Here is a 27,104-nt window from a genome sequence, read left to right as displayed (position 1 = left end):
TGATTTATCCATAAAGCTAATGCAATTATGGCCATTTAAATATTATTCTTCAACTATTTACTTATCTTCTGGAGAGAAAGCAAGGCATATCTGAATACAGATCAGTTGATTTTGAGGTTAGGTAGTGAGTTAAACAGAGAGATGTGGTTCTTTTTACTGCTTGTGGTTCTTCCACATAAATAAATCAGAGCAGCCTTACAATATATTCTATGGAAAGTGAGAGACACAATAATCAGAATTTAATGGATTTGGATGTTTTGAGTTTCCATCGGAGCTTTCCATATGTACTCAGGGATCGAATCTTTTTATTCCCTACACCATAAAACACAGCTCTTTGTAGAAGGGGGATGGCCCAAAACCGTTTGCAATAACAGTAAAACCCTATCACAAACCTGGCAGGTAGGCAGATGTTCTGTGAAATCAGGCACGGAAAAATACGAAGGTATGTTTTATTTTCATTTCAGACAAATCACAAAAGAGTAATATAATAGAAAGGTTTTATTAGTAAGACCACATACTGCCATTTGGACACCTAAGTATGAGAGCTATGGGTGCAATCAAGCTCTCCAAAGGCTTGTGACTGGAATGGGGTATGGGAAGAAAAAGAAAACTTGTGTTCAGCATAAAGCCCATAGAGATAGATAAAGTGTTAGCTGGACATTTGATCCAAGTAATTTTAAAACATTAAAAATTATCTTCAATAGCTTTATCCTTTGTTTCTGGATACAGAGAGGCTTTTTCCAGTTTTCCTGACACGGCTTTTTGCAGACCTGAAGATTTATGAAACTCTGGATACTAAACTGGCCAAAACAATCATTTTGGAGCTCAGTAATGTTTGAATAAAATGCGTTTTTGAGGAAAGAGTGAAATATTTCTCCACAAAATTTTCTGAAATAGTGAAAAAGGAAGAACAGTTGTTTGAAAGATACATGTAAGTTTCAGAAGCAAGAAATAACAAAGCATGTCAAGCACATTGTTCTGCAATTTGGTCTAAAGATCATCAAAACTCAGGCAGTTGAAGTGTTGACACATATGTATACACATTCCATCTAAGGCCAACATCAGCTCTACATTTATAGATTAGGTTAACCACAGAAATACTTGAATTTATTTGTACCACTATACTTGGCACCAAGACATCAAAGTAAAGCTGTGTTCAAAAAGAAGCACCGCATGTTCAAAAACCTTTCTTTACATAAAAACCTTTTTATTAGACATCAGTGAGTCAAAGGCAGATGGCTGATCTAATTTTAGTTAGGGACAGATACAACCCACCAACGGCCAGGGTAATCAAGGGTAGCCAAGGTTATGAGCCCCAAGCAACAAATTTATTTTACCTCATATTCAGATTCCAGCGTCACAGTGTTCTGTTTTAATTTTTCTTTCAAAGCTGGATCAACCTGCAAGACAAATAAGAATACAGTAAAAATGTTTGCTTTTAAGAATTTTTTTTTTTAAGAAATCTTAACTTCAAATAGACTAAATATTGGTACATGCAAACTCTCCCCTCCCCTAAATGAGTTTATGTGCTATTTGTTCAGATACCAGGATGATGAACACAGTACAAGAATTCAACTGAAAGAGAGGTCAACAGCCAAACTTTTCAAATTAAAAAGGAAGCTCATTTGTAACTAGCCCTGCACTTGCATTTCCTTAGATACTTAAATCTGTAACTGTTTAGTTTGAAACTGTCAAACTAAACAAAGCCTTGAACAAATGAAACAAGAAAGACCATGAAAAACTGTGGTCACACTACATATTTTACTCCTGAATGTTGTGTTCAGTGAATAGGTATACTCTGGTTTTCAAAGGCTAAGCACGAGTCAAAACTTCAATTTTCTGGTGAACACACACCACTTTCCTAGTTTTGATTCCGTACTGACAATGCTGGTAATTCCTGCCACCTTTCAGAGAAGTTTGTTCAAAGAACAAATCTAAGAACAGAAACATCAGTGAACCACAGCAGATGTGTTCCACACTTTAACTTCTTTCTAAGCCCAGAAGTTATGTTCATCTCTCCTTCTGCTAAGTAACATCTGTCTCCCACAGGCCTAAGAGTAGAAGCAAAAGAGGAAAAAGATAATTAGCATTCTTCATGCTTAGAGAAAACATTTTAATCTCTCCTCAAACAGACATCAGTCACATATGCAGTATTCAGACACACTCTTTAGGCTAATCAATTAAAACATCAAATAAATCTACCATGAGAAAACATTTTAATTTTTAGACCTTAAATACAACCAGTGTTAAGCAAACCAGATGTGTAAGGAGACTGGTAATGTATTTAGTTCTACATCCATGGTACAGTAGTTCAACTATGACCAGTTCGGTGAGGAAAAGTTGTTATTCTTAATTTGCTGCTTCTTGATCTGAATGGAAAGGGCTCAGTTATCCTCATCACAACCAACTTCAAATGCCTTTAAGCAGTCTAGAAAATAAAAAGGAAGGAACACAAGTCACAGAATTTGCCTGGTCGATGAGAAGATCCATCTTCAGATTCTGCCCCAACACAAGCTCCTGATCCTCAGAGGTACTTAAAAGACACACCTACTATCTGTAATTGATGGGAATTGCTCTGAGGAATTTCCCTAGGCCATAATGTTCCCCTTGATTACAGACACTGTCTGCTAGTTAAAATGCAGCCTGTGAGACCTCAATTCCCAAGGATGCTCAGACAGGCAAGTCTAACACCATCCATGCATGGCCAGAGGTTTCATTTCCCTATCTGATCAGAGATCTGGCCATAGAAATACATCCGTTTGCAACCTCCAGACTCATTACACTTGGGAACTAAGCCAAAACATCTAAAATGGTTAAAGCTTGTACAGGACACAGCTCCCACCCTTCTTTGTAATAAAAAAAACCCACCACATTGTAAAACAAGGTACTGTCTCTGCACTGGCCCTCTACATCAAATAAAAAATGACATGCTACATCTCTGCTTTAGCATTCAAGGCATCCATAGAACTGCCCCTCATTAAAGATGGATTGCCTCTCTCCTCCTGTGACCACGACTTCCAACAAAAGCCATGCTCTATTAGAACAACGAACTCATCCATCACACGTGCAGAAATGCAAACTCTTTGGGCAGCCAGACAGGCTTCGGAGCTTGCTTTCACAGAGATAAGAGTGATTGTGGACCTCACTGTATGCAGAACTAAATGCAAACACTATTTGTTATGCTTCGTGCTCTCACAACACACATATGGACAAGGGGAAACAAATGCTCTGGCAACCAAGGCAGCAAGACAGTTTTATTTCCTCCTATGTTTTCTTTTCATTTAATAATAAGGCACCCAAGACAACATTGTTGGAGCGGCATTTTTATTTAATTAACCACAGCCAGAATTTAACATGCAAAGAGAGCTCAATATTCCCATTATCAAGGTTTATTTTAGCAATTTTTAGTGTGTTTGTTTAATGTGTGGTGTTTGCATGGCCACATTTGTGTAAAGTAAAGGGAAACAAGCAGTGAAGTTACTGCTGCTCCTCCTCCCTTCCAGGCCCTTCTGTCCTCAGACTTCCTCGTGTATTCATTCTCCTCTGCCTGCACAAATGGAGAAGACTAGCTAAAACTGAGACACAGCATCTCAATCTCATAAATGTATGATGCTATAGCTTTAACATTGACATAAATGCAGAAAGGAAGGAGGCTAGTTGAAATTTCTCAGGAAAAAGTTATCCTGTAAACAAGAAACAAAGAGTAACTGCCGCTTCTTCAGAAGCAGAAGTTTTATTCAGCCAATTAATTTACAAAAAAAAAAAAGAGTAGTTAGACCCTGTTTTGAGGGCAAACTATACACACATCTTGGCAAGCTCTTAGTATTTAACATACAGGCACATGAAAGACTTGGGTCCACCTTGCAGATCATGTTATCTTGCTTCAATTTCCACAAAAAAAAAAAAAAGGAGCAAGTATTTATTTCCTCTTATCTTTACCTTTTTTTTGTTCCCTATATACTTACCCACATAGAATAATCTAAACATACTTGAGTCTGCACAGAAATTGAGTTCAATCGCACATTCTAAAGCCCTGGTTTCAAACCCCCGCTTTTCAGATGCTAAATGGAGACAGACAGGTTACAAATTGTTTTCCGAACTGATATAGCAGTTGAGAAAAAGTTTATAATAAAGTTCTGTTTCCACAGCATTTACCATGCTGCAACATCACAAGAACAAAAAAAGGAAAACAGAACGGTGCTATTTTCATTCTGAAAAAGCAAATACACATCAGTACAGACACAATCACAGATCATAACAAGGGAACACTTAAAATGCAGGCAGAGACAGGAAAGTGCCCATTCCAAAGTGCTTGCTCCTTCATATTACACATCTGCCACAAGATTCAAATACAACACATACATTTTGCTTCCACGATGACTGCTGTGCCAACACACATACTGCCAAATGAGCTAGAAGTATTCATCTATGTACTGGCAAATGAATTATCAGCTAAATTATGAATACAAATCTCTATTAGTAAACATGATGGGGGCAGCAGACAAAGCCCAAATGCCATATCAGCCTGGCAGTGTCCTCTGCACTGTTGTTTAGGAGGCAGGAAGGAACAGAATACAATATCCCTTTACACTAGAGAACTACTTGTCAGGAGAAACCTCAGAAGCTCCTTTAAGATTCATTTAAATTCAAGCTTTGTCTCTAAACATGGAATTCAGAGACGTGTGGACTTAAAGTGTAAATTCACATTAAATTCTTACTGAAAAACTACTGAAATACTTGATGCAAGTATTCGGACAGCTTTCATGAGATGCTGTCTGCAAGGCTTCGAAACCCATACTGTAAATATAATTTTTCAAGGCTTTACTTTTTTTTCCTTAGGTGTGGGTTTGTGTTTTTTTCCCTATGTAGCGCTTGCAGCAAAAATGAATGAAACATTCTCAGAGTATTTTGCACTATACAGGCTTATTTCACATTACATCAATTGAAATGGCAAGTGCAGGTATATAGACAAATCTCAAAAAAAAATGTTTAAGAAGAAACTTTTAAATTAGAATTTTGTCCCATTTCACACTCCACTGTTCCTTCAGATTTACCCTTACTTAACTTGAAAAGGTTCCCAAAAATACAGACTTAAAAAAAAATCTGAAGTGGTTAAAAGTAATAGGGCTTAAGCACAAAAATATGCTTGGAAATCTCAGCAGGCAGCTATTTGAGGCTGCAAGTACTTAAAAACCATTTAAAACGTGGTTGCTACTTCTCATTTTAAGGCTGACATTTCAGTTTTTCAATTAGAACCTGGATAGAATTTCCAGGTGGAAAAAAGGTGCACCTCAGGGCACAGACAAGGGGCATCACTTCAGAGCAAAGCAGGAGTACCTGGTGCTTGCAGCCCCTACCAAACCACCGACTCCTGTCATGCACTGCGATAAACTGCTGGCCTCTCTACACTTGTTTCCGTAAAGGGAAATTTTTGTTTGTGACACAAATATTTCTGGTACAGTTATAAACCTAAATGCGCTGCTACTAAAAAAAAATTCTCTAGCTAACCATTTGGCGCTGATTCTCAGTGACCACAGTTCAGTTCAGTTCAGAAGCAAACAATACAGACAGAGAGCAACTATGAAATTTGCCAATGTCACTAACTTTACCTCCAGGATATGGAAAGCATAGCTCTTCCACAAAGGAACCCAAAGAACACCATCACTATCCCCTTTCGATATTCAGAGAGGTGGAATACCTCTTGTATGAAGACAGGCTGAGAGAGTTGAGGTTGTTCAGCTTCAGGAGAAGAGAAGGCTCCAGGAAGACCTTCTAGCAGCCTTCCAGTACTTAAAGGGGGCCTATAAGAAAGACAAGGACAAACTTCTCAGCAGAGCCTGTTGCCACAGGACAAGGGGCAATGGTTTTAAACTGAAAGAGGGTAGATTTAGACTAGATATAAGGAAGAAATTTTTTTACAATGAAGGTGGTGAAACACTGGAACAGGTTGCCCAGAGAGGTGGTAGATGGTCCATCCCTGGAAACATTCAAAGATCAGGCTGGATGGGGCTCTGAGCAACCTGATCTAGTTGCAGTTGTCCCTGCTCCTTGCAGGGGGGCTGGACTACATGACCTTTAAAGGTCCCTTCCAACCATGATTCTATGAAACACAGGAACACAAAGTAGATTAGCAGTGTCACTCCTGTTCAGCATTCAGAGAGGAGTATGTTGATTCATGTTCTAATTTTCAGGGTAGCATCCTAGTTGCCCACAATACACATATGCCTGGATCTGTAATTTAAATAGCCCACTTTCACAAGCAGTGACTCTCTCAGCTATAACCGTTATTATTTGTTTGTCGACTTACTATTTGTGTCCATGGGTTTTAGTGCAAATCAAGTCTTGAATATATTACATCTTCTAAAATGAAGGGTTCAATTACTACACAAGGAAACTGTCAGGAGACATCCATGTCATGAGAAGAGGATTGTGCTTTTAACAGTCTCCTCTCACATAAGCCAGTGAAGTAAGTTGTATACTTGTGTCCAGAGACCGGCATGTACTGACCAAATATTGGTATGCCAAAGTCTTAAAAAACTTTCCTTCTAGCAAGCATTTCCAGAAGGGGGTAAAAAATGTTTCTACCCTTAAACTAGTTAGTTATTTTTACTAAAACATGAGTATCCTTTCCTACCCTATCCTCCACAAAATAATATGCCACTGAGAAAGATTCCAGTTTTTAATTTGGAAATGGATAAGGACAATGGCTTGAATGTAATGAACATGAATTAGGCTTTCTCCTGCTCCCCCCTCCCCTCCCCCAACCTGCTCCCCCCAGCATAAATAGATGGGACATAGTTCTGCAGTATCCACAACACAGAGAGTCCACAAAATGACTGTATATGAAATTCTTCATTTTGTTCTCCCCACCCATTTTTTAAACTTAGAATAAACCAGAACCACCAGGTCTGGCTCTCCCAATAGGCTATCTTCTTTGAAAACATTTATCATATACTTAACTCCTCTAAATGGAAAATCAGCAATCTTGCACGGATCAGTCAACTTTAATCTTCTTTGAGAAGAAAAGACTCCCATAAATTGTTACAAAAGTCTGTCATAAATATTCCAAACTGTGGTTTATGAGTAGAATGAGAAGCTGTAGATAAGAGAGGATAAATCCCAGAACTCAGGAAATGCAGTGTAAACTACAGCCAAACTGAGTGTCGTTCTACTTAAGGAATTAAAGGAACAAAGTTTGAAGGTTGTAAAGTAAAACAAATGTTGTACTTATGCCAAACTCTTTGGCACACAGTCTTTGCTAACAGTGGAGGGCAAAGCAACACATACCATTTTGTGCAACTTCATTCACAACATCCTTTAACTATATTATTTATAATATTTCATACATGAAAAACACTTAGGTAAGGCTACTACATATGCTTGGACAGGAATACTTCTGAATACTGGTGAGACAGCTGAGACTAGATGCAAAATCTGGCTTTGCGTCCTTTGACTCTTTCCTAAGATCTGCATAGAACAGAGACAGTTAAACAAAAAAATATTTCGTCCAGCCTCTGACAGAAATCAATGCAGGCATTTCCAAAGGAGCAATGTAAAATCTTATTACAGCAGCAGTTCCCAGTGTTATGGTACATACTGCACCAGTGATCTCTCAAAATTCAAATCGTCTACTTGCTTCCAGATGGATCAAAAATACCTATGATCCCAAACTCTGGACCATACATATTCACATGATAATGCCATGGGAAATGCAAGTTATTAAGTTAAAGGCTTATATGACAACCAAACCATCCCAGACTTCAGCAAGCACTTAAGCATATCTAGATTTCCCATATATAAGGTCATCAAAACTAACAAAGGTTCTATGGCTTTCAGTTCCAAGAAGAACGTACTCAAGCATTTAATCAACGATTTGTATGCTTTCGCATCCAGCTTGATTTGCAGGTGCACATTTATTTATTTGATTTATAAAACATAAATTAGTGCCTCAAATCTTGGCTCTGAGTATGCTAGCATAAATTTCATTTCACAGTAAAATTCAGTGCAAAAACTGTTCCTTCCAGTATAAAATAAAATATTCTGATAGAGAAAAAAATTCCACATCTCTGGAACTACCAGCAAGACCCTTGGTGTTTTCGAAAGGTCCCTGAAAGGAAAAGCAAATTTTGCTGCATGCATAAAGATGAACCAGTGTGAAGTATAAACCCAACCACACCTCTCACCCTAAAGTCAGAATGGCAGAGCTCTCCCATACAGGATTTCAAAGCTGGCATTCCTGGGCTTTGCTACATCTGCAGGTTTCCCTGCAATCCATAAGTACAAAGGAAGGAACTTGCCAAGTATTCCATGCAGTTTTTCCCAAATTTCCTTTTTACTTTCTTCCAAATAAAAAACACCTCCCAGGTGAATTGGATAGAACATGCTGAAGATCTCTGGTGTAAACTACACAAGAAAGGCAAGAGTGGTTCAGCCCGACTTACTATGAGAAGATTTAATGCATTATTTATCACCACAGAAAGGGGTGAAAAGTAAGGCAATAACACGTTCCTTCCTGCGGACCAACATGTGGGCCACTGGTCACAAAAAACGATTCTTAGCCTGGAACAAGAGTTGCAGAATTTGCTGAGTCAGCCATCACAAAACATTGACAGAGAAAACAGCAAGGGGAATAAGACACCCATTTTAAAAACATTAAAAGACAATTTCTCAAGGTGCCTTTGTAAAGCCTCTTTAGTATGCTATACCTGTCCTGCTACAGCCACTTGAACTTCATGAAGTACAGGACATAAACTAAACACTCTTAAGGTATCAGTTCAGAGAAAGGAAACGTTACATAAACCAGTACTTAAAAAAATTCCTTTTCTTCTCCTCAAAGTGTGGGTATAATTTATAAAAGATTAATGAAATATACTAAAAGATTTTAAGTTCTTAAATATCAGTTTCATCATCCCTTAACTTACATGCGAGCTCTTTGCAATGTTTTAACAAACCTCTCAAAACTCCCTATAATGCATCTGCTGTTAATATACGTATCTGACACATTTTCCAATGTGCTTTCTGCATATTTCAGTTAACTCATGATCATGTTAGTTACTATTAGTACAGCATTAACCAATGTATGCAAAAGGAAAGTCTGGTTGTGATATGGAAAATATTCAACTCCTGCATTCAGAATCATGTGATCTTTATTGGCGAGAGTAAAAGCTTTTACTTTGAATAAAACTTGCACAAATACAAAAGGAACTTTAGTAAGAGTTTTTGAATATTTACTAAAGAATAACGTGCTGTATCCAAATGTGAGGGTTAATTGTTTCTGTGCCAACTTTCTGAGAGTAATGGACATGTTACTGAAAGCACACCTAAGGTACATGTAAGTACTCACATAGAGTGTGAGTTTCTGACACCAGTATTTAGGAAAAAAAAACTTTTTGACTCTAAATGGAAGATACTTAATAGCTAGAAATAATACAGACGAAATACAACTTTTGGACGCAACTCCTGCAGAATCAACATTTTTAATGATATTTTTAAAAGACTGCTTTTTAATGGCTACGTGTCTACTATGCAAGTTACAGCTGGAAAAACAGTGCACATATAGTTAAAGCTTTTCCTTTTCACTCCCTTAGTAATATCCTAACTCTGGACAGAATGAATCTCTTTGTGGTAACTTAAAAAAACACAAAGGTCACTTAAGTTTCCGTTAAAAGCAAAAGAGTAATCATGTATCATAGAATCATAGAATGGTTAGAGTTGGAAGGGACCTCAAAGATTATCTAGTTCCAACTCCCCTGCCATGGGCAGGGAAACCCTCCACTACACCAGGTTGCCTTACATGCCTTGAAGCTAGCATGTAAGAAGTCTGTGTTCCTCTTGTCTTAATCTTTCCATTGCTGTACCAGCAGACTGAATAGGATTGGAGAGGGTGTCCTCTCTAGTTCTGTACTGCAGCAGAAACCTGTGTTCAGCTGTTCACTCACTGTTCAATTAGGCTTGTCCTGGCAAACTAGTCCTGATAGTAGCTTGCTTTAATAACACAGCACAACCAAACACACCATACAATATCTAAATCACTATCTTTCGCTTGGTGTATCAGTTCAGAAGCACAAAGGAATTCCTTTAAAGAGAAAAGTCTAACTATCTCATAGGAGACCAAACCTTAAAGCTTCAAAAAAAGCACTGACACTTCAACAAAACAACAGCAAAAATGCTCAAAAAACCTCAAACCCAAAATCCCTCAACCAACGAACCTTCCCACGTAGGAACAGAGATAGTCTGATTCTTTCAATGTCATATAAATACATAATGCAGTTAAAAGAACACACAAGCACATTTACAGATTAGGAATGCTTTCCTTAATCAAACTTAAACATACATAAATGCATTTTTTTCTTTTCTAAAAATGCCTAAGCCCTGTCTTGAGCCATGTGAAAATAGATTTGCTACCCTCATATACGCAAGTCCAGTTTTCACACACCAACAGCAAAAAAAATAGACATTAAAAGTTTTGCTGACTCAAAATAATCAACGATATGAAACAAACCCAAAAAGTCTGCTGGTTTTTAACTCTAAAAATTGTTTTTAATTACGTTTTAAAGTGTCATTTTAATTTATAATACAAATCTCAAAATGTTCTGTAGGTACTGAAAGAAATTTTGACTTTATGTCTATTTGAACAGAAACAATTTTCAGAATTCAGTGTGAACTTATCAAAATTGCTTTCATTGTTCTGAAACTACATTTCTACAAGTAAATTCCATATTGAGAACCCCCCCAACTACCAAATTCTAATAACTGCCATCATAAATCTGCATGTTAAAGGAATTAACACTTCTCATTCTACAGTTCACATAGCATTTAAGCAAAAATACCTTCCACACTGACATCTAGTGAAGTTTTACAGTAAGAAAAAGCCTTTTCTAATACTCTGTACTTACAGAAAGCTTTTCATCTTCCAACTTACCTACATTTTAGATACTAGAACTTTCAACAAATTTGTACATCATGCACTATCTTGTTTTGAAATATATTTTTAATAAATAACACTTCAACCTGCCAAAGGCTCAGACATTTTGATGGGTACACTAGAGAAAGTTATGAGATCTGGTGTAATTAAATTTAAAACATGAGTAGCAAAGTTACTGTTTTTCTGTCATGCCAGATGTACTTACAAGGGAAAATCACCAACATCAACAAAACAAGTCTACCAAATTCACTGGGAACTATGAATGCAAGAGATTTTAATTCATACATTTTAGATATTAATAAGACAAGTCATCTCTCTTCTCTATGCAGTATCCAGAAAGCTCGTATTCCTACGTTCTCTCTGTAATCAATGAAGAAAGGTTCCTCTGGGAATATCTAAATTAGTCTCCTGCTCTGAATCATCCCAGAGCTTATGCTTAGTAGGCTTTACGAACAGCACACATAGTCTTTGAGGGTGTAGAAGTGAAGGGACTGTTAGGGAGAGCTTGTGAATTTCTTGACCCCATAGCTGCCCCTCTACTCACACACAGACAACATAATCTCAGATAACTTCTATCCTTCTTCAGCTGCGCTCCAGGGAGGCAAGACATGATGTTGTACCAGCTACAACATTAATTTCAGCACTCATTAAGGTTCTAAAGGCAAAGCCTCACTTTTATGTCTCATCAAAAAAAGGCATTTAAGCACTGCCTGACACAACGTACAGGAGGTTTGGTGCTGACTCCAGGGATAATGTATCACCTATTGAATCACAAGCGAACCTATAAATGCTTTCTGCAGTGACAGATATTTGAAGAGAGACAGATTATGCATTTTCACCTCTCGTTAGTGGTTGTACTCCAGATCTGAATTTGGGCTCTGCTTTTTCAGACTGTCACATAGCTGTAGGTTGCAAACTGACTTGAGTCTGTCCAGCCTCAAAACACAAAGAAGAAAGGGAAGGTCCATTTAGACAGAGACTGCACTTAAAATAGGAACATTCCTGGGCAAAGGGTTTTTAATACTTTCTTGGTAAAAACTGTAGTGATCTACAAGTCAAGAAGTGTAGAAAATCCTGATTTAGGGACTGGGACCCCAGTAATTCTGGTTGAGCTTCAATCTGCTGACAACATGGTTATTGGCTTCACAAGATGAGTCCGGAAACCTAGATGTCTTCTGGTGCTTGAGGGAGGTGAGGGGAAAAACAGCTGGATATTAAATTATGTTTTGGCTAAAAGCTGCCTGAAGCTAAATTACACACTTGTAATAATTTCAATTGAAAGGCAAAAATTCTAGTAATTAATTGTGGAAATGTGACAAAATTTAAAGCAACCAAACACAATTCTTGGTAGTATATCAAATGTAAAAATCTGAAATCTATTGACATTTTATGTACTCAATTAGTTCCACTTGCAATGGCATCAGAATGAGTTTCTCCAGTTAATAACCTTCTCTTCATCTGAATCTAATCTTGACAATAGAAACACCATCAGGAATTAGAAATGGAAAACCAGCTTCTGTTTAAAACAAAGAACTCTTAAAACTTGCACTCTATTTTGTATTTCATCACAGAGAAGCTCAATAATCTGAGGTAAAGCTGCCAGATGTCCAGGTTTCTCCAGACAGCCGTTTTTTTTTCACACAGAAATTCTGTCCAGGCGAAAAAAAAAAGAAAAAGACAAATTTGGCCATTTGCCTGGAATTTCCAGATGCTGAGCAGCATAGTCAGTTGGTAGCTCTAATGTGGCTGCTCGATGCTCAGAAATCCTGGACAATGTTTATCCACTGGACCTTTGTGCATCTGAACAGAAAGTTACCTTGTGTGCGGAACGTACCTACCATGCTCCTTTTACTGAATACTCCTGAATAAGACATGCCAGATAGGGTCCAAATTCTGTCCTGAATTTCCTGGACATAAATATGAGAGCCCTCACATGAAGCACTCACTCTAAGGCAATCTTCTGAGTACATCCACAACTTGCATATGCATACAAGAAAGTTGGAACAATGCACAGGGCCACCGAGGTATTTACTAGTTCAAGGCAGGTAAATAGCAATGGGCACATATGTGTTAGTACACAGCTCTGAAGACTCAGAACCAGATTTAGAGGGATCTAGCACTTGATTGAGTAGCAAAATCCACAGCCTGAATTAGACTTCTGGAATTTAAAAAAAAAAAGAAAAAGATTTAGATGCTTAGAAAAGGGGATACGCACTGGGCAGCAATTAGCGCAGCAGTAACTACAGAGAGATGAGACGAAAGGCTGAAGACCCTGTCTTCATCCCACATCTCTCTCAGTAGAAGACAACTTATCCTGAGATTTGAGAAGATACTTCCTTCCAGTTAAGATTCATAGCCTTCAGCCATCTGAGAGTGAGGTGGACCAGGTTTTGTTTGGTTTAAAGATCATTTCAGAGAAAGAGCAATGCCCTGACAAAATGAGGCCCAGCTTCAAGATGTTTATTATCTAATACTCATTTGATAAAAATACAGAAATTCTAAATGGCATAGGAATCAAAAACTAGGTTTCCCCTACTTCACATATATAATCTAACCACTAGGTCACAATCGCACCTTCTCCCTCATTCTTCCAATTTCTTAACTATGCCATACGGAGATGAGTTTTAAAAAGTAGAGCTGATGATGCCTGCAGCTCTAGGCAATCTACAAATTTACGGTTACTGCATGTTTCCCAGAGAAAGGAGATGTGCCTTGAAACTCTCATCCACATCCTGGGTACCTGCCCTCTGGCTGAACCAGGAGGTCACAGGAAGCAGCATCCTTCTATGGCCATTTTGTATGAAGCCTCACAAGTTGTACTCAACAGCTCACCTAGTGGTGCTCACATCTCAGCTAACATAGACTGAGGAACACCTATTTAATGGAGCCTGAAAGATTTTCTATATATTTAACAGATGCCAAGCTATGCAGCACCATGAAAACTATGGTAGTAGAGAGCTTGGCTGAAGGCAGAGTTTTAGGCATGTAAAGGATCTTCACTTCAAAAGTGATAAACACCCAGGTAGCCACAGAATGGAATTTTTAAGAATCAAAATTTTAGATCCAGACAGATACTAAGCCCCTGAAACTTTAAGTCCATTTTTCCAATCTTTATAAAAGGTGTAAGATCTCTCTGCCTCTCAAAGACATGCAATTTTTGATTCAACGATGTTTATTGTTTCCTTACACATAGGATATAGCATGACATCCTAGTATTGATGGCAGAAAACCCTCACAATTTCTACAGCAGTAGTAACTACTGCATATATGGAAACTGATAGGTAAGGACTTTATTTCATTTAAAAAAAAAAAAATGACAAGGATTCAGTGAAACACTTTACCATGGAAATCCTGAATATTATTATTTAGGGTCTCTGGCCAAACTCAGTATGATTAACAATACATTTTCATATTCATTGCCAAAAAATTATGCTGGCACAATATTACAGGATTGAAACTAAAGATTCATTTAAAAATCAGGTATTTCAAAGTTAAAAATTAATAGAGCTTTAATTCATCAGTGAACACACATATTACCAAAATAATCTCTGTATCACTATTATTAACATCATCACATCCAGATTTAGTGAGACTGCCCCAACTTTAAACAACCATATTGTGATTTTGAGAGCCCATACCTGTTTCAGGTTACTAATAGAAGTCTTCCAGTATTGACTGGTCTCCTGGTTTCATCAGAACAGGCTAGATGGCCTTGGTCAAATTGATACAAGATGGTGTAAAAGGGCAGGTATGGGCTATACCTTATCTCCACGTTGTCCTACAGTGCTTTAAGCTGTTTGTGGTGACAATAAGCAGCAAGTCTAGGTGGATCCAATCACTAGAAACCATTCAAAAGCATACATGCAGTGTCAGCCTTGGAATGGGGCAACAAAAGTCTTACTGAACCCCAGACTGATTCTGTATTTGCCTTTTATAGAAAAATGGTGTTTAATATGCTAAACTGAAAGGATGTCTGAAAATGAAAACATACACCTCCATCTGGTATCACTGCAAATTCAGTAAGCAGCTGTTTAGAGACCAAGTTGGGAACTCATCGGAGCTCAAGCAAAATGGATTAGTTTTTGCTGAAATCAATGCAGAAACATGAACCCAACACTAGCAGCTGAACCTCAAAATCTTCAAGAATAGCATGGATAAAGAGCTTATTTTCATACAATCCCGCTGGACTGAACTGAAACAAGAGACAAAAATGACATCTAAACATCTGGTACCACCACAATACTGATTATGAAAAGCTCTGCAACCCTTTCATTTCTATGCCATATTGCAGGACTGAAATTATTGCCTTGGTTGAATCTGAACCATGGTCAAAAGATGTAACAAGTCCCTCCAAATTCCTCCTGCCAGCAGAAACAAAGACACTATAAGGATATCTGCTTAGCCATCCATCAGGAGCCAGGCTGCTTCACTTCATATCCAATTCTAAAACTCTCCACTAAGCAGGCCATGCTTGAAAGCAAGGTCTGCTTTAATTTAGCAAAATGTGCTTCATTACACACAGATAAATGACTGACAAAGATATTTTTTTTCCTATAAGCAACGATAAATGTATGCCTCTCACATTCTATAAAGCACCAAGCAACACTTCAGTGTTTTGTTTTTGGGTTTTTTTTTTACTTTTTGGAGGACCTAGGGCCAAGCTTGTTAATGAATTTAGTCTTTGAAAATCAACTAAATCTACCTACACAAGGAAATTAGCCAAGGTTTGTCTTCGTTAGACTTGAGACTCAGACCAACCTGACCTGCTTAAGGAAAAAAAAAGAAGAAAACAATAATTACCAACATTAATCCCTTGCCACACTGCGCTTGTGTAATCAGCTTACTGAAACCAATTAAATGCATGAAGATGCATTTATAAATAAATAATTGCTAAAAGGCTAGACGAGAAGACTTAATTATTCTTCCAAGTTCAGTGACAGATGCTAAAATGATTCCATGTTCCCCACCTTTCCCATCCAAACAATTCCACCAGATACCAATTAAAGATATTTTGATCTGATTTTGTTCACACTCAAATCAAATAGGATATTTTTAATATAACCTCCCATGAAATCACGTAGGAAACTCTCCAGAATCACATAATACCTCAGTCACAAACAATGGATTAAATAAGAGTTCCTCTACCTTCAAGCCATCTGCTAGCTTGCCAATGAAGCTCCAGAGAAAGAACATTTAGGGCTTCAACATACGTGATTTTAGCCATCTAAACTTTTGACTTGAAGCATAAAGTCTCTATTTAGGCTCCTCTTACAGTCAGCTCAATAAAGGTAGGCATTTCTAGAGAAAATAAATCCCGCTTTAAGATATGTGTCCAAAAACCTAACTCACCTGCACCTGAAGTCAGGCAGAGGTTTATCTCACCTACCATTCCCAGGTCAAATTACATACAAATATATTCATACACTAAGGATAGTACTCATTTCTCACTGAAATGTGGTAATAATAAAGTGTTGAGCTCAAGCTCTCTCTACTTTTCCTTTGGTCAAAAGAGAAGTTCTCAAGCATCTATTTTAAAATTGAATAAAGCATATTATGGGGGCATTTCTCCCTCAATAAATGGGCTGCCTGGATAGCTATCTCAAATCAGGCATTTCATTTCAGACAATGGAAACATGAGCAAGATGAATCCCTGACTTAGTGCACAGCACCACAAACACACATTTAGATTTAGCTGAGCAGATTAAATTTCACTTACAAATAACCCATTTAGAGTGTTTTTAGTATTAAGTGTTAGTTTAAATTGACTTTAGCACTGGTAGAGGGTGTTGGCACACCAGGGAGTCTAGAGGATGAGTCTAAATCCATTTGGAATAAAATTGAGCAGAAAGCCTGCAGAACACAGAAGATAACTGAGTGCATGGAACAACCCGAGCTGGCACCAACAGCATGAAGTCCATTAGTTGTTGTTAGAACAAAATATACAACCATGGGCTTGCCAAATCCAGTTTATCCAGATTACTCTTTTAAATGGTGACGCCAGTCAAGTTTTGGTCAGACTTATGATCTTTGGGAACATCAAGATGTAATATGATTTCAAGCATGGATGCTTATCCATTAAGAACTGCAATAAAAAATTCCTTGCAATTTTCAGTGAGTTGAACAATTTGGGGGAAGAAAGTGAAAACCACACCTCTACATCCAGCTACAATACTGTTTGCTATCTCGGTTAAATTCTTAGTATCTTTGATAGCTTTGCAAATAGAGCAAATACTGCTTTCTAACACACATGCAGGTCCTCAAATAAGATAAACAAGACAGCTTGCAGTAAAGCAGCTTTACCTAGCACTAGTAGTTCGCAATATGTTTAGCGATGGAGACAATTTGCTGACGTTCCACAATAATAAGTAAAAAATACCATTATTTACGTAATCTTAAATGCTACAGAAATATTTAGAAGTTTAGGCGATTCTGTTCTAAAATCTCGCTTCATATGAGATACGTTATTTAAAGGAAGAAAATGACGTGACATACAGAAACATGACAGATTGTTCAGAAGCCATACTAACTTTACAATAACCTTTTAAATTACATTTAATTCTGTAACGCTTCTTTTTTGGAAAGAAAACCCACAACAACCCAAAAAAACGAACCAAACTTCTGCTGGGGCAAAAAAATCCTATCCAAGTGGAGTCCACAGGCAGGTAAAATAAAAGCAATAACCAGCAGACAATTTTAGTTGCCATACTTCAGAGCATGCCTATGGTGTGCAACTCCTGTAAACATATCTGAGCGAGTTCAAATGACAGTAACATGAATGTGCCAGCCAGCAAACTTAGCATAGTCTTGTCCAGTCACTTGCAAATTTATTCCCCTTTTTGGTGGATGTTGCAAACTCATTTAAATACTTGTGCTGCTGCAGTTGTCACCATCTGAACTCTACGGTTTGAAACAAACTGCACTATGTCTATGAACCAGAGTAATGTTCCAACTGCAACACAAAAGCATTCTAATAGGCAGACACCACTTACCTCTTGACTATCCACTTATAATAAGGAGAAAATGCTGGACTGATTTCCTGGACGTTCCTAAGGCAAATGCCAGTTATGTTCTCCCCTAATATAAAGGCCCCGTGGAAACTGGTCAGTTCTCTGCTCCTGCTTCCTCCTAAACTGTTGCACCCTGACCCAAAACACTTGAATTAATGAATCTCACCTGAGGAACTTTTTTTTTAATACTCATTTGAATTTAAATAATTCTTTCCATTTGAATTAATTAACTTTCCTGTTCCATATTTAAAGTAGATCAGCATTAATTATCTCCCTTTACAGACTGAGAAAGTGAGACTCACTAAAATTCAATGCCTCGCTCATAAGCAGAGAGGAGCTCTATAGTAGAGGAAGGAACCGAAGCAAGAACCTAAACAAGATGGAAGTAAAATATCCAATGAGATCAGTGGAAGTTATTTAAATCATAAGCTGCTGTGGGTCCCCTGACACACATTCCTGAGCTTCAAGACACAATGTTAAAGGCCAACATCAGGGACTCATCAACAATATTCTAAAACTGTAATACTGGTATAATCAACCAGTCAACACATTTAAATCACTATGAAGCCCAATTATGAGAACAGCTGTAAACCAGAAAAAAAATGTCAGAGTGCCATAAGTCATCCTATTAGCCTTCGTTTCTCTTCCACTCCTCATTCTTTTCTTTTTCAAAGGACAGCAAAGCTTCCAGGATAATCCTCTATGAAACATACATGCTCCTCTTCCCAACTCCAAGGTGTAGGATTATAAAATGAAAGCTGAGATCCTCACAGCAGAGTTATATCATTTCATGAACTAGACACCAAGTAAATGCAATAAATGAGAATTGACAATGGTGTCCCAGTTTTAGCTGGGACAGAATTGTTGTTTTTTTTTTTAACAGCCAGAAGAGCTCCGTGTTTTGGTTTTACTCAGAGGCTCACTCTGAGAAGAATGTTGATAGCAAGCTGATGTTTGTGGTTGGAAGTGAAACTCCAAGGACTTTTCAGTGTGCGGAGTACAGAAACACGGCGGGATAAGGGGGGAGCATAGCTGGGACAAGGGGGACACGATTCCCCTTGTCATTTGTGGTGGAACTTAAGATTGAGGGCCAAACTGGCCAATCAGTATTCCATATCATGCAGCGTCATGCCCAGTATAAAAGTGAGGGGCAGCCGGGAAGAAGGGCTTTTGCGCTTTGGCTCTTTTGCGCTTTGGCTTTTGCGCTTCTGCGCTTTCGCTCTGTTGCTTTTCCTTCCTTCTCTCTCTCTCTCTGCCCCTCTCTATTTCGGGGCCTCGCGTTCGTCCGGGATTGCAGCTTCGGGACGAGACGGGCTTCGCATACGAGGGGGTGGTGAGCACCTACACTGTATTAAATCATCTGTATTAAATCATTGTTATCTCAACCCACGGGTTTCCCGTTTCTTCTTTAATTCTCTCCCTCATTCCTGGGGGTGGGGGAGGGGGAGTGACCAGCTGTGTGTGGGGTTGTTTACAACCTAACCCACGACAAATGGCAACACTAATGTCTTGCAGGTGTCTATAAGCAATGTCTCATGGGTAATTACATGCCAGTCAATTGGTCAAAAAGATTAGGTAAGAAGCTCAAAACACTGCCATTCCCTTTACAGAAGTTCAAAGGCAATCTACTCAAGTCTGTATAGAGAAAGCTTTACGTTCCTAGCACACTCACTCATGAGTAGGCTTCACAACACCACCATTGCTCCTTTTATACCATCTGGGCTTAGAGCCCTAGTGCTCATAGAGGATGGTGTTCTGAAAGAAAGGTCAGGTATTTTCATTTTCACTTGGATTTTAACTCCTGGAGTGCCATGCAATGGTCATACATATTTTAATGCACAACAACTAATTCAAGGGTAAAACTCATATAGGAGAAAAGATTGCACTTCCGTCAGTTTTGACTCTTCACTGACTCTACTTTCTGCCTCAGTAAGACAGAAAACATTGTTATTCTCACTTCTTATTAGCATTCTGTTTTTGGGGTGCATTCACTTTGCATAGGACAGAAGAAAAGGGAACAGAATCTACACAGTTTGTAAATACTAAAGAAGTCAGTATAGAAACATTATGGTACATAATGCACAGCAGGAACTATTTGCAGACTTCAAAGGCTAATTGATGTTTTGTTTTCTGACAAAATGATTTAGAGATTCTAGCTTTCCTAGAAGTGGTTCTTGCTGCATGTTACCCCAGAGGAACTTTCTCAGTCCTGTCCCCTCCTCATACTTTGAAAACCTACTTTGCAATAGTACTTCTTTAACAAAGCAGCATTGGAGCTTAAAAACTCTATTTTATTAGTTAAAATGGGTTGCTGACAGGCTGAAAACCTAGATTTTTCCAAGTAGTTAATATGTTGCTTCTCTTCAGCCCTCTACAATAACTGTCAGCAAATAGTACAGACCAGTCCAGATGTCTGAGATTCTTATATCCAAAATTAGATCTGATTCAGCATGTCTCTACCATGCCTTGAGTGACAACAATGGGCACACAGTCAATAAAAATAATTAATTATTATATACTTGAAAGGACACATCTTCTGTATATTTAATAGAAGTCACATTTTCGGTAAAAAAAACTTCTTAAATAAGCATCTTTATTCAATTACCAATACAATGCTAAAGTAAGACAAAGAAAGGGCCTAGTTTTCCATTTGGGAATAAAGGCACTTGGATCAATGCCTATACAAACCTACTCATTTCTTCACCATTAATTCCACATGATTTTCCTGTAAGCATACTTGGTTTTCGATAACCAATTTTGATTTGCATAAATTCTTCCCAGAAAAGAAACAATTACCTACCCTAATGATTTCTCCATTAATGGACATTTTGGCAACAACAGATAATGAAGAAATCTTTGAATAGTTCCAGGAGGATTCTGACTAGCATAAACAGCCATTTACATCATAGAACCATAGAATGGTTAGGGTTGGAAGGGATCTTAAAGATCATCTAGTTCCAACATCCCTGCCATGGGCAGGGACACCTTCCACTACATCAGGTTGCTCAAAGCCTCATCCAACCTGGCCTTGAACACCTCCAGGCATGGGGCATCCACAACTTCTCTGGGCAACCTGTTCCACTGCCTCACCACCCTCACAGTGAAGAAGTTCTTCCTTATATCTAATCGAAATCTACCCTCTTTCAGTTTAAAGCCATTACTCCTTGTCCTATAACTACGTGCCCTTGCAAAAATCCCCTCTCCAGCCTTCTTGTAGGCCCCCTTTAGGTAATGGAAGGCTGATAGAAGGTCTCCCCAGAGCTTTCTCTTCTCTTCTCCAGGCTGAACAACTCCAACTCTCTCAACCTGCCTTCATAGGAGAAGTGCTCCAGCCCTCGGATCATCTTCGTGGCCCTCCTCTGGACTCACTCCAGCAGCTCCATGTCCTTCTTGCGTTGGGGACTCCAGAGCTGAATGCAGTATTCCAGGTGGCATCTCACCAGAGCAGCGCAGAGGAGCAGAATCGCCTCCCTCGACCTGCTGGCCATGCTGCTTTGGATGCAGCCCAGGATACGGTTAACTTTCTGGGCTGCAAGCGCACATCGCCGGCTCATGTTGAGCTTCTCATCAACCAACACCTCCAAGTCCTTCTCCTCAGGGCTGCTCTCAATCCATTCTCCACCCAGCCTGCATTTATGCTGATGATTGCCCCAACCCAGGTGCAGGACCTTGCACTTGACCTTGCTGAACTTCATGAGGTTCACACAGGCCCACCTCTCCAGCCTGTCAAGGTCCCTCTGGATGGCATCCTTCCCCTCCAGTGTGTCCACCACACCACACAGCTTGATGTCATCAGCACAATTAGTGAGGGTGCACTCAATCGCACTGTTCACGTTGCCAACGAAGATGTTAAACAGCTCTGGTCCCAATACCAACCCCTGAGGAACACCACATATCACTGGCCTCCACTTGGACATCGAGCCGTCGACCACAACTCTGAGTGCAACAACCAGCCAATTCCTTATCCACTGAGTGGTCCATCCATCAAATTCATGTCTGTCCAATTTAAAGACAAGCATGTTGTGCAGAACAGTGTCAAATGCTTTGCACAAGCCCAGGCAGATGATGTCAGGTGTTCTTCCCTTATCCCCAATGCTGTAACTCCATCGTAGGTGGCCATCACAATTTATCAGATATCAATAAGAGTCTTCAGCATAAGTTTGCTATAAACAACATTCAGTGTGCTGAGGGAATATGCCTGATCTAGGTATCCTGAGTAAATTAAGGTGTACTCAAAATGGTTTTCTGCTTTTGAAATAAATGGGCACATACAAAGCACTAATATCCAAAGATGCTATTCTAAATGGATAAAACATTTATTCTTGAGACGCTAATAGCCCCTCTCCAGCTGCAGCTCTAGGCTCTGTCTCTCTGTCCTACACATCAGCTGAGCCTTAGCCCAAGATCCCAAGCCACAGCCCAAATGAACAAGAGGACAGAATTCCTTTTGCAGTATACCCCTTGGCAGCCCTCTCCTAGCCCCACTCCAGCTACAGCTCTAGGCTCTGTCTCCCTCCCAACTCTAATCCTAGCCCCAGTTCAATGCTTCCACTGTAATCCTTCCTTTGAAATACCAGTCAACTGAGAACTTGCCTACTAATGTAGTTTACCTCTCAGCACAATGAGAATGGTTAGACTGAAAATGGAAAAGGACACATAGTTCTGAAGGGAAGCATCACAGTTTAGCATTTGAAATGCAGTAGAGATATACCACAAAAGGATCGCCTAAATCCCTCCTATCTAGCAGTTGAATTCGCAAACAAACAAGTTTAGGACTTGTGCTTTCAAAAGGGGGCATACTATAGTTTCCACATCCTTAAAACATAATCAAAAAAGACAGGCACTCAGGTATTACAAATCCTAGCCTACTTTTGGATGCGTTGTTTAACTTTTTGCAACCTCCATTTTTTCAGCAGTAAAATAGAAACCAGAATCCTGCTTTTTCTGACAATAAAGCTGTGAAGCTTAATTCATTTAACTTCTGTGAAAGTCTTTTGAGTTCCTTGTACGAAAAGTGTTATTTAATTAAACATTGTAACCAAAAAAATACTATTTATTTTATTTCCTATTGCAATTTGCATATAACTGCCCAACCCCCAAAAGGAGCACTTGTCCCTGTTCTGATACGGAGTTGTGCTAGTCAAAATGTGCTATGAGAAAAGCATATTCTGCTTCAACACAAAATTAACCAGTAACAAATTAAACAGATGTTATGGCCATCAGGATTTTTAATAGCGTTTTTAAATTACTTAATGTTCTTTTCCTGAGTATCATGTATATTTTAAATAATGTTTATCAGTTAAAATACATTCTAATCTCTTTTGCTGTCTTATTTAATGAATTAAAATGGTTCTTAACTCTATTTTTATGGATATGGAAACTAATGGAACACATTGCTTTGATTCTTCTGTCTACAAACAAGCCTGAAGTTCGTGTTGCTAATTCTCAGCCAATACTGCATTGTTATTTAAATTTCATCTATTCATAAATAAAATCATAACAAAAAGAAACCACAAAAGAGATGCTGCAGCCTTAAGTAATATAGGTTAGAGCAGAATCCAGATGTCTTCTTTTAGCTTTTCAGAGATTAAGAACTCCAGGGTGTAGTAGCTTCCCCTCAGAGCTTTCATGTACTACCATCTAATTTGATGATGCTTCACTTGATTATAAACGCTGGGACAAGGAGCCTCATAGATCTGAATGAGCACAACTGTTACCGGGCTTTTTCCCTGGGTTGTGGTCACAGTGCAGATCACAGAGGCCAAACATAATTCACCAAGTATGAATCTCATAGAAACACAACAGACAAATTCTTGCCCCTGTTGTGATCCCCACCTGGTTGAAGAAAAACTTAAAAGGCTCCAACTGGTCCTAAAAGCCCAGGACTGACAGAAAACAACTATCCAGAAGACAGCACTGGAGAAAAGATTTGTAAGATTACTCCACCCTGTCTATGGGCTCTGTCAAATACAGGACTGAGCAGGAGCTGGCCACACAGTGCTTCAAAGGCTGCAGCTACGTATGCAACACATGGAACAATGAGGAATGATTAAAGTAAGCCCACAACAAGAGTCTAAGACAAAACAAGGAGGTCTCCAAACTCTCAACAGCTCAGGATCTCAAAGATTTGACCTTAGCAGAAAGCCCCACTGTCCAGAGTCAGACAAAAATTTATATATAAAGTGCCATACGCTCTTTAGAAAAAGCTTCATGCCACCAGAAAGCCTCTCCGCATTGCAATGGCAGACTTGCATATTACAGGTAGGGAAAGCAAGCCAATAATACTTTCTGCTGAACTGACATGCTTCTTTCAGGTAACTTCATATACAACTTGGAACTAATGTTACACTTGAGGTGTAAGTAGCATTAGCAAGCAAGTTATTTCCCTCATTCAGAAGGTTTCCAGTGTGTTTAAAGAAAGGCTTTTTCCATATAGTAGATTCTGACATAAAGATTAGCTCCTGTTTCTTTCACAAAGCTAGCACAGGATGTAGCACATTAAAGGTGTCTGTTTATCTCAGTCAACACAAAGTCAAGCCCTGAAAATCATCTAACATCATATACTCATGCCAAGTATTGTTTCACAACAGAACCTTTTAAAACACCAGTTCTCTTAGTCTAAATCAGATACAATATCTTTCTCATAATCTCCTTCTAGATGTGCTACACTTCTTTCTTGGGATGCAGAATTGCCACTTATTACCAATCAAAGGAACAAAATTTTTCTGTTATTTATGTTGATCCCCTTCACTGATCGTAAAAGGATTCATCATCATGTCAGCCCCTTTACTGTTACCTAAACCACTCACTGCCTAAGAGTCTCAGCTGTAGCCCAGGGCCCAGTGGTTAAAGGTAAACCCCCAATACCAATAGTGTGCTTGTCCTAGCAATCCTTTAGAAGACAATTCATAAGCAAAATGAAAAGTAAAGAAACCTGTTTCAACTACCTTGCCATGCAGTTTGTGGACATCGTATCTTATTTGAGCAAATTCACGTAGTCCAAAAGATCCTCCAACAAGATACAGCTGAAAAACAACAAAATGAAAACAGACATATTAGGACTATTATGAAAAAGAAGTCTTTGGTTACTGATCAAATTCATTTACTGAGGGATCTTACTATTCTTCCAACAGAAACATCAGGAACTAAAGAAAATAATCAATTGGAAGATATACACAGAAGAAGAGAGAGTATATGTAAAGTAAGAGCCTTCTTCCACTCTCTGGGCCTGGATTTCACAAATTTCCTGCTTCATACAAAGACAGCTGCTTCATGACTCATTTTCCTCTCCTCTTACACCTTCTTTTCCATAGGGCTTCCTGACGTAACTGCAGCAAAGGAATCTTTCGTTACCTTGCTTCCACAGGATGTATTCTCATCATTTTCAAACTCTATGGGGAAGCTGACAATGCCACATTGACTTACTCTGATGTCTGTGGGTAACAGATCTAATTAAGCTTATGAACAGACCAGCTGATTGGAGCTGTGGTTCAATGATACATTATGACTCAGGCTAAGAAATCATACCCAGCACACCTGTACTTTTATTATTGCCTTCTTATTTGTCTTGCAATTCCCTCCACACTTGTGAAGCTTACAAAGAATAATAGAGGGAGAAATGGGGGGGGAGGGAGAAACCTTCATACCTGCACATAAAGAAACTGTTAAATTATTCTTTCTTATGACAGAGGGACATCATAAAACTATCTATGTATTTTTACCATTAAAAACGGACAGACCAACCAAAAGATCAACTATTGTTAACAAATATCGTTAAAGACTTGAAAATTAGTTTAGAAACCTAGCTACTTTGTGGAAGAATCAGGCCTCTTGCTCCTGCTCTAACCTGACAGACACCGTCTGCTGTTCTCTGTTAAGGCAGATGCACAGGAGGCCAAAAGGCTTCACATCTAGAGATGCACGTGTAAGGCAGGTGAAAGAATGGGGAAGCGCTAAGGACTTGAGCGGAAAAAAAAACCCAAAACCCACTAAAAACCACAAACAAACCCATCACATTGCTGTTACAGTCCTTCAATAGGTTGTTGCTGCACTGGTAACTGTTTTCTACCCAACTCTGGCTCATTTCTTGCTACATATTAGGATTGTAACAATGGCGTGTGTCCAAGAATTGTTACAATTATGCTGCACAGGTAGTCAAAACATATGATCTTTCCAAAAAGTACGCTATCCGAAGTTCAGGTCACTAAGGCCACAAAGTCATATTCATTCAATTTAAACTTTAAAAAAAAAAGTCTTCTACATTTATTTCTTCTAAAAATTGCAGGACTATGATTTCCCATAAAGAAGGTAAAACTACTCACAACCATAAGAACACACTCCCCACACACACTCTGATGCTGGTATGTTACAGACTGGTACCCAGGAGATCATGTGCTCTGTTCACAGAACAGGGAACCTTTCACCAATAGCAAGGAGCTAAAAGCTCCACAGTCTCTTTCTGGCCTGGCCCTTTCGGTAAGCCTAGGAATCTAGCTGCTCCGACACGGAACCCTGATTTCAGAAAGCTAATCAGAAAATTGTCACATGGTAGCAAGTCAACTTTCAGCGACTAGAAATTTGACCTACCAAAAATCAGATGGCACCATATTTCTACCATAACTGCTCAAAAAATTAATGATGCTCTTGCAAATATTGAATCATCAACATACACAATAGAAAAAATGTATTCATATAAAGGGGAAAAAGTCGTCCTCATATGTCAATACTTCAGTAAGAAAGAGTAATAGGAAACAGAAAATAAACTATTCAAAATGGTTAAAAAGAACCTGAACATTAATCAAAATTTATTCAAAGCAGATTTGTCACATAATGCTGAAAGTCTCAAGGATCAGACTATAACTGAATTTTAATATGGTTGACAGCTCAGCATAAATTTTCATTAGCTGATCTTCTTTAACTCCTAACAAGTATTATGTTAATTAACAGCCAATGAGTTAACTTAACAAACTTCAAGTCCTGATGAACACAAATCAGAAGTGCTATAGACAAGTTTATGGCTGTTACAAAGCATATCTTACTGCCTTTGTGTTTATTAGTATGTTGTCAAAGAGTGACTATGGTGGGGCAAACTGCACTAGAAATGGTTCAGTACACAACTATTAAACTAGGCAGAAAGTAGCAATTACTTGTGACATCAATTAAAAATTAGTTTG

At 38.6% G+C, this 27,104-nt stretch overlaps 1 protein-coding gene across 1 annotated transcript in view; it reads right to left on the bottom strand.

Annotated features, from left to right (window-relative positions):
- COX16 (cytochrome c oxidase assembly factor COX16) overlaps positions 1-27,104 on the bottom strand; it is a 51,674-nt gene that overhangs the window by 12,815 nt on the left and 11,755 nt on the right. The window contains exons 2-3 of the mRNA XM_086612784.1: positions 24,879-24,956; positions 1,338-1,400 (exon numbers count right to left, since the gene is read on the bottom strand). Coding sequence (XP_086468910.1) covers positions 1,338-1,400; positions 24,879-24,956 — 141 coding nt within the window. The remainder of the gene's footprint in view (positions 1-1,337; positions 1,401-24,878; positions 24,957-27,104) is intronic.

Source organism: Tauraco erythrolophus, chromosome 6 (genome assembly GCF_009769465.1).
Source record: "Tauraco erythrolophus isolate bTauEry1 chromosome 6, bTauEry1.pri, whole genome shotgun sequence".
NCBI classification, from domain to species: Eukaryota; Metazoa; Chordata; class Aves; order Musophagiformes; family Musophagidae; genus Tauraco; species Tauraco erythrolophus.
Note: the sequence above shows the minus strand (reverse complement) of the source record. Positions and strands in the feature narration are given on the sequence as shown.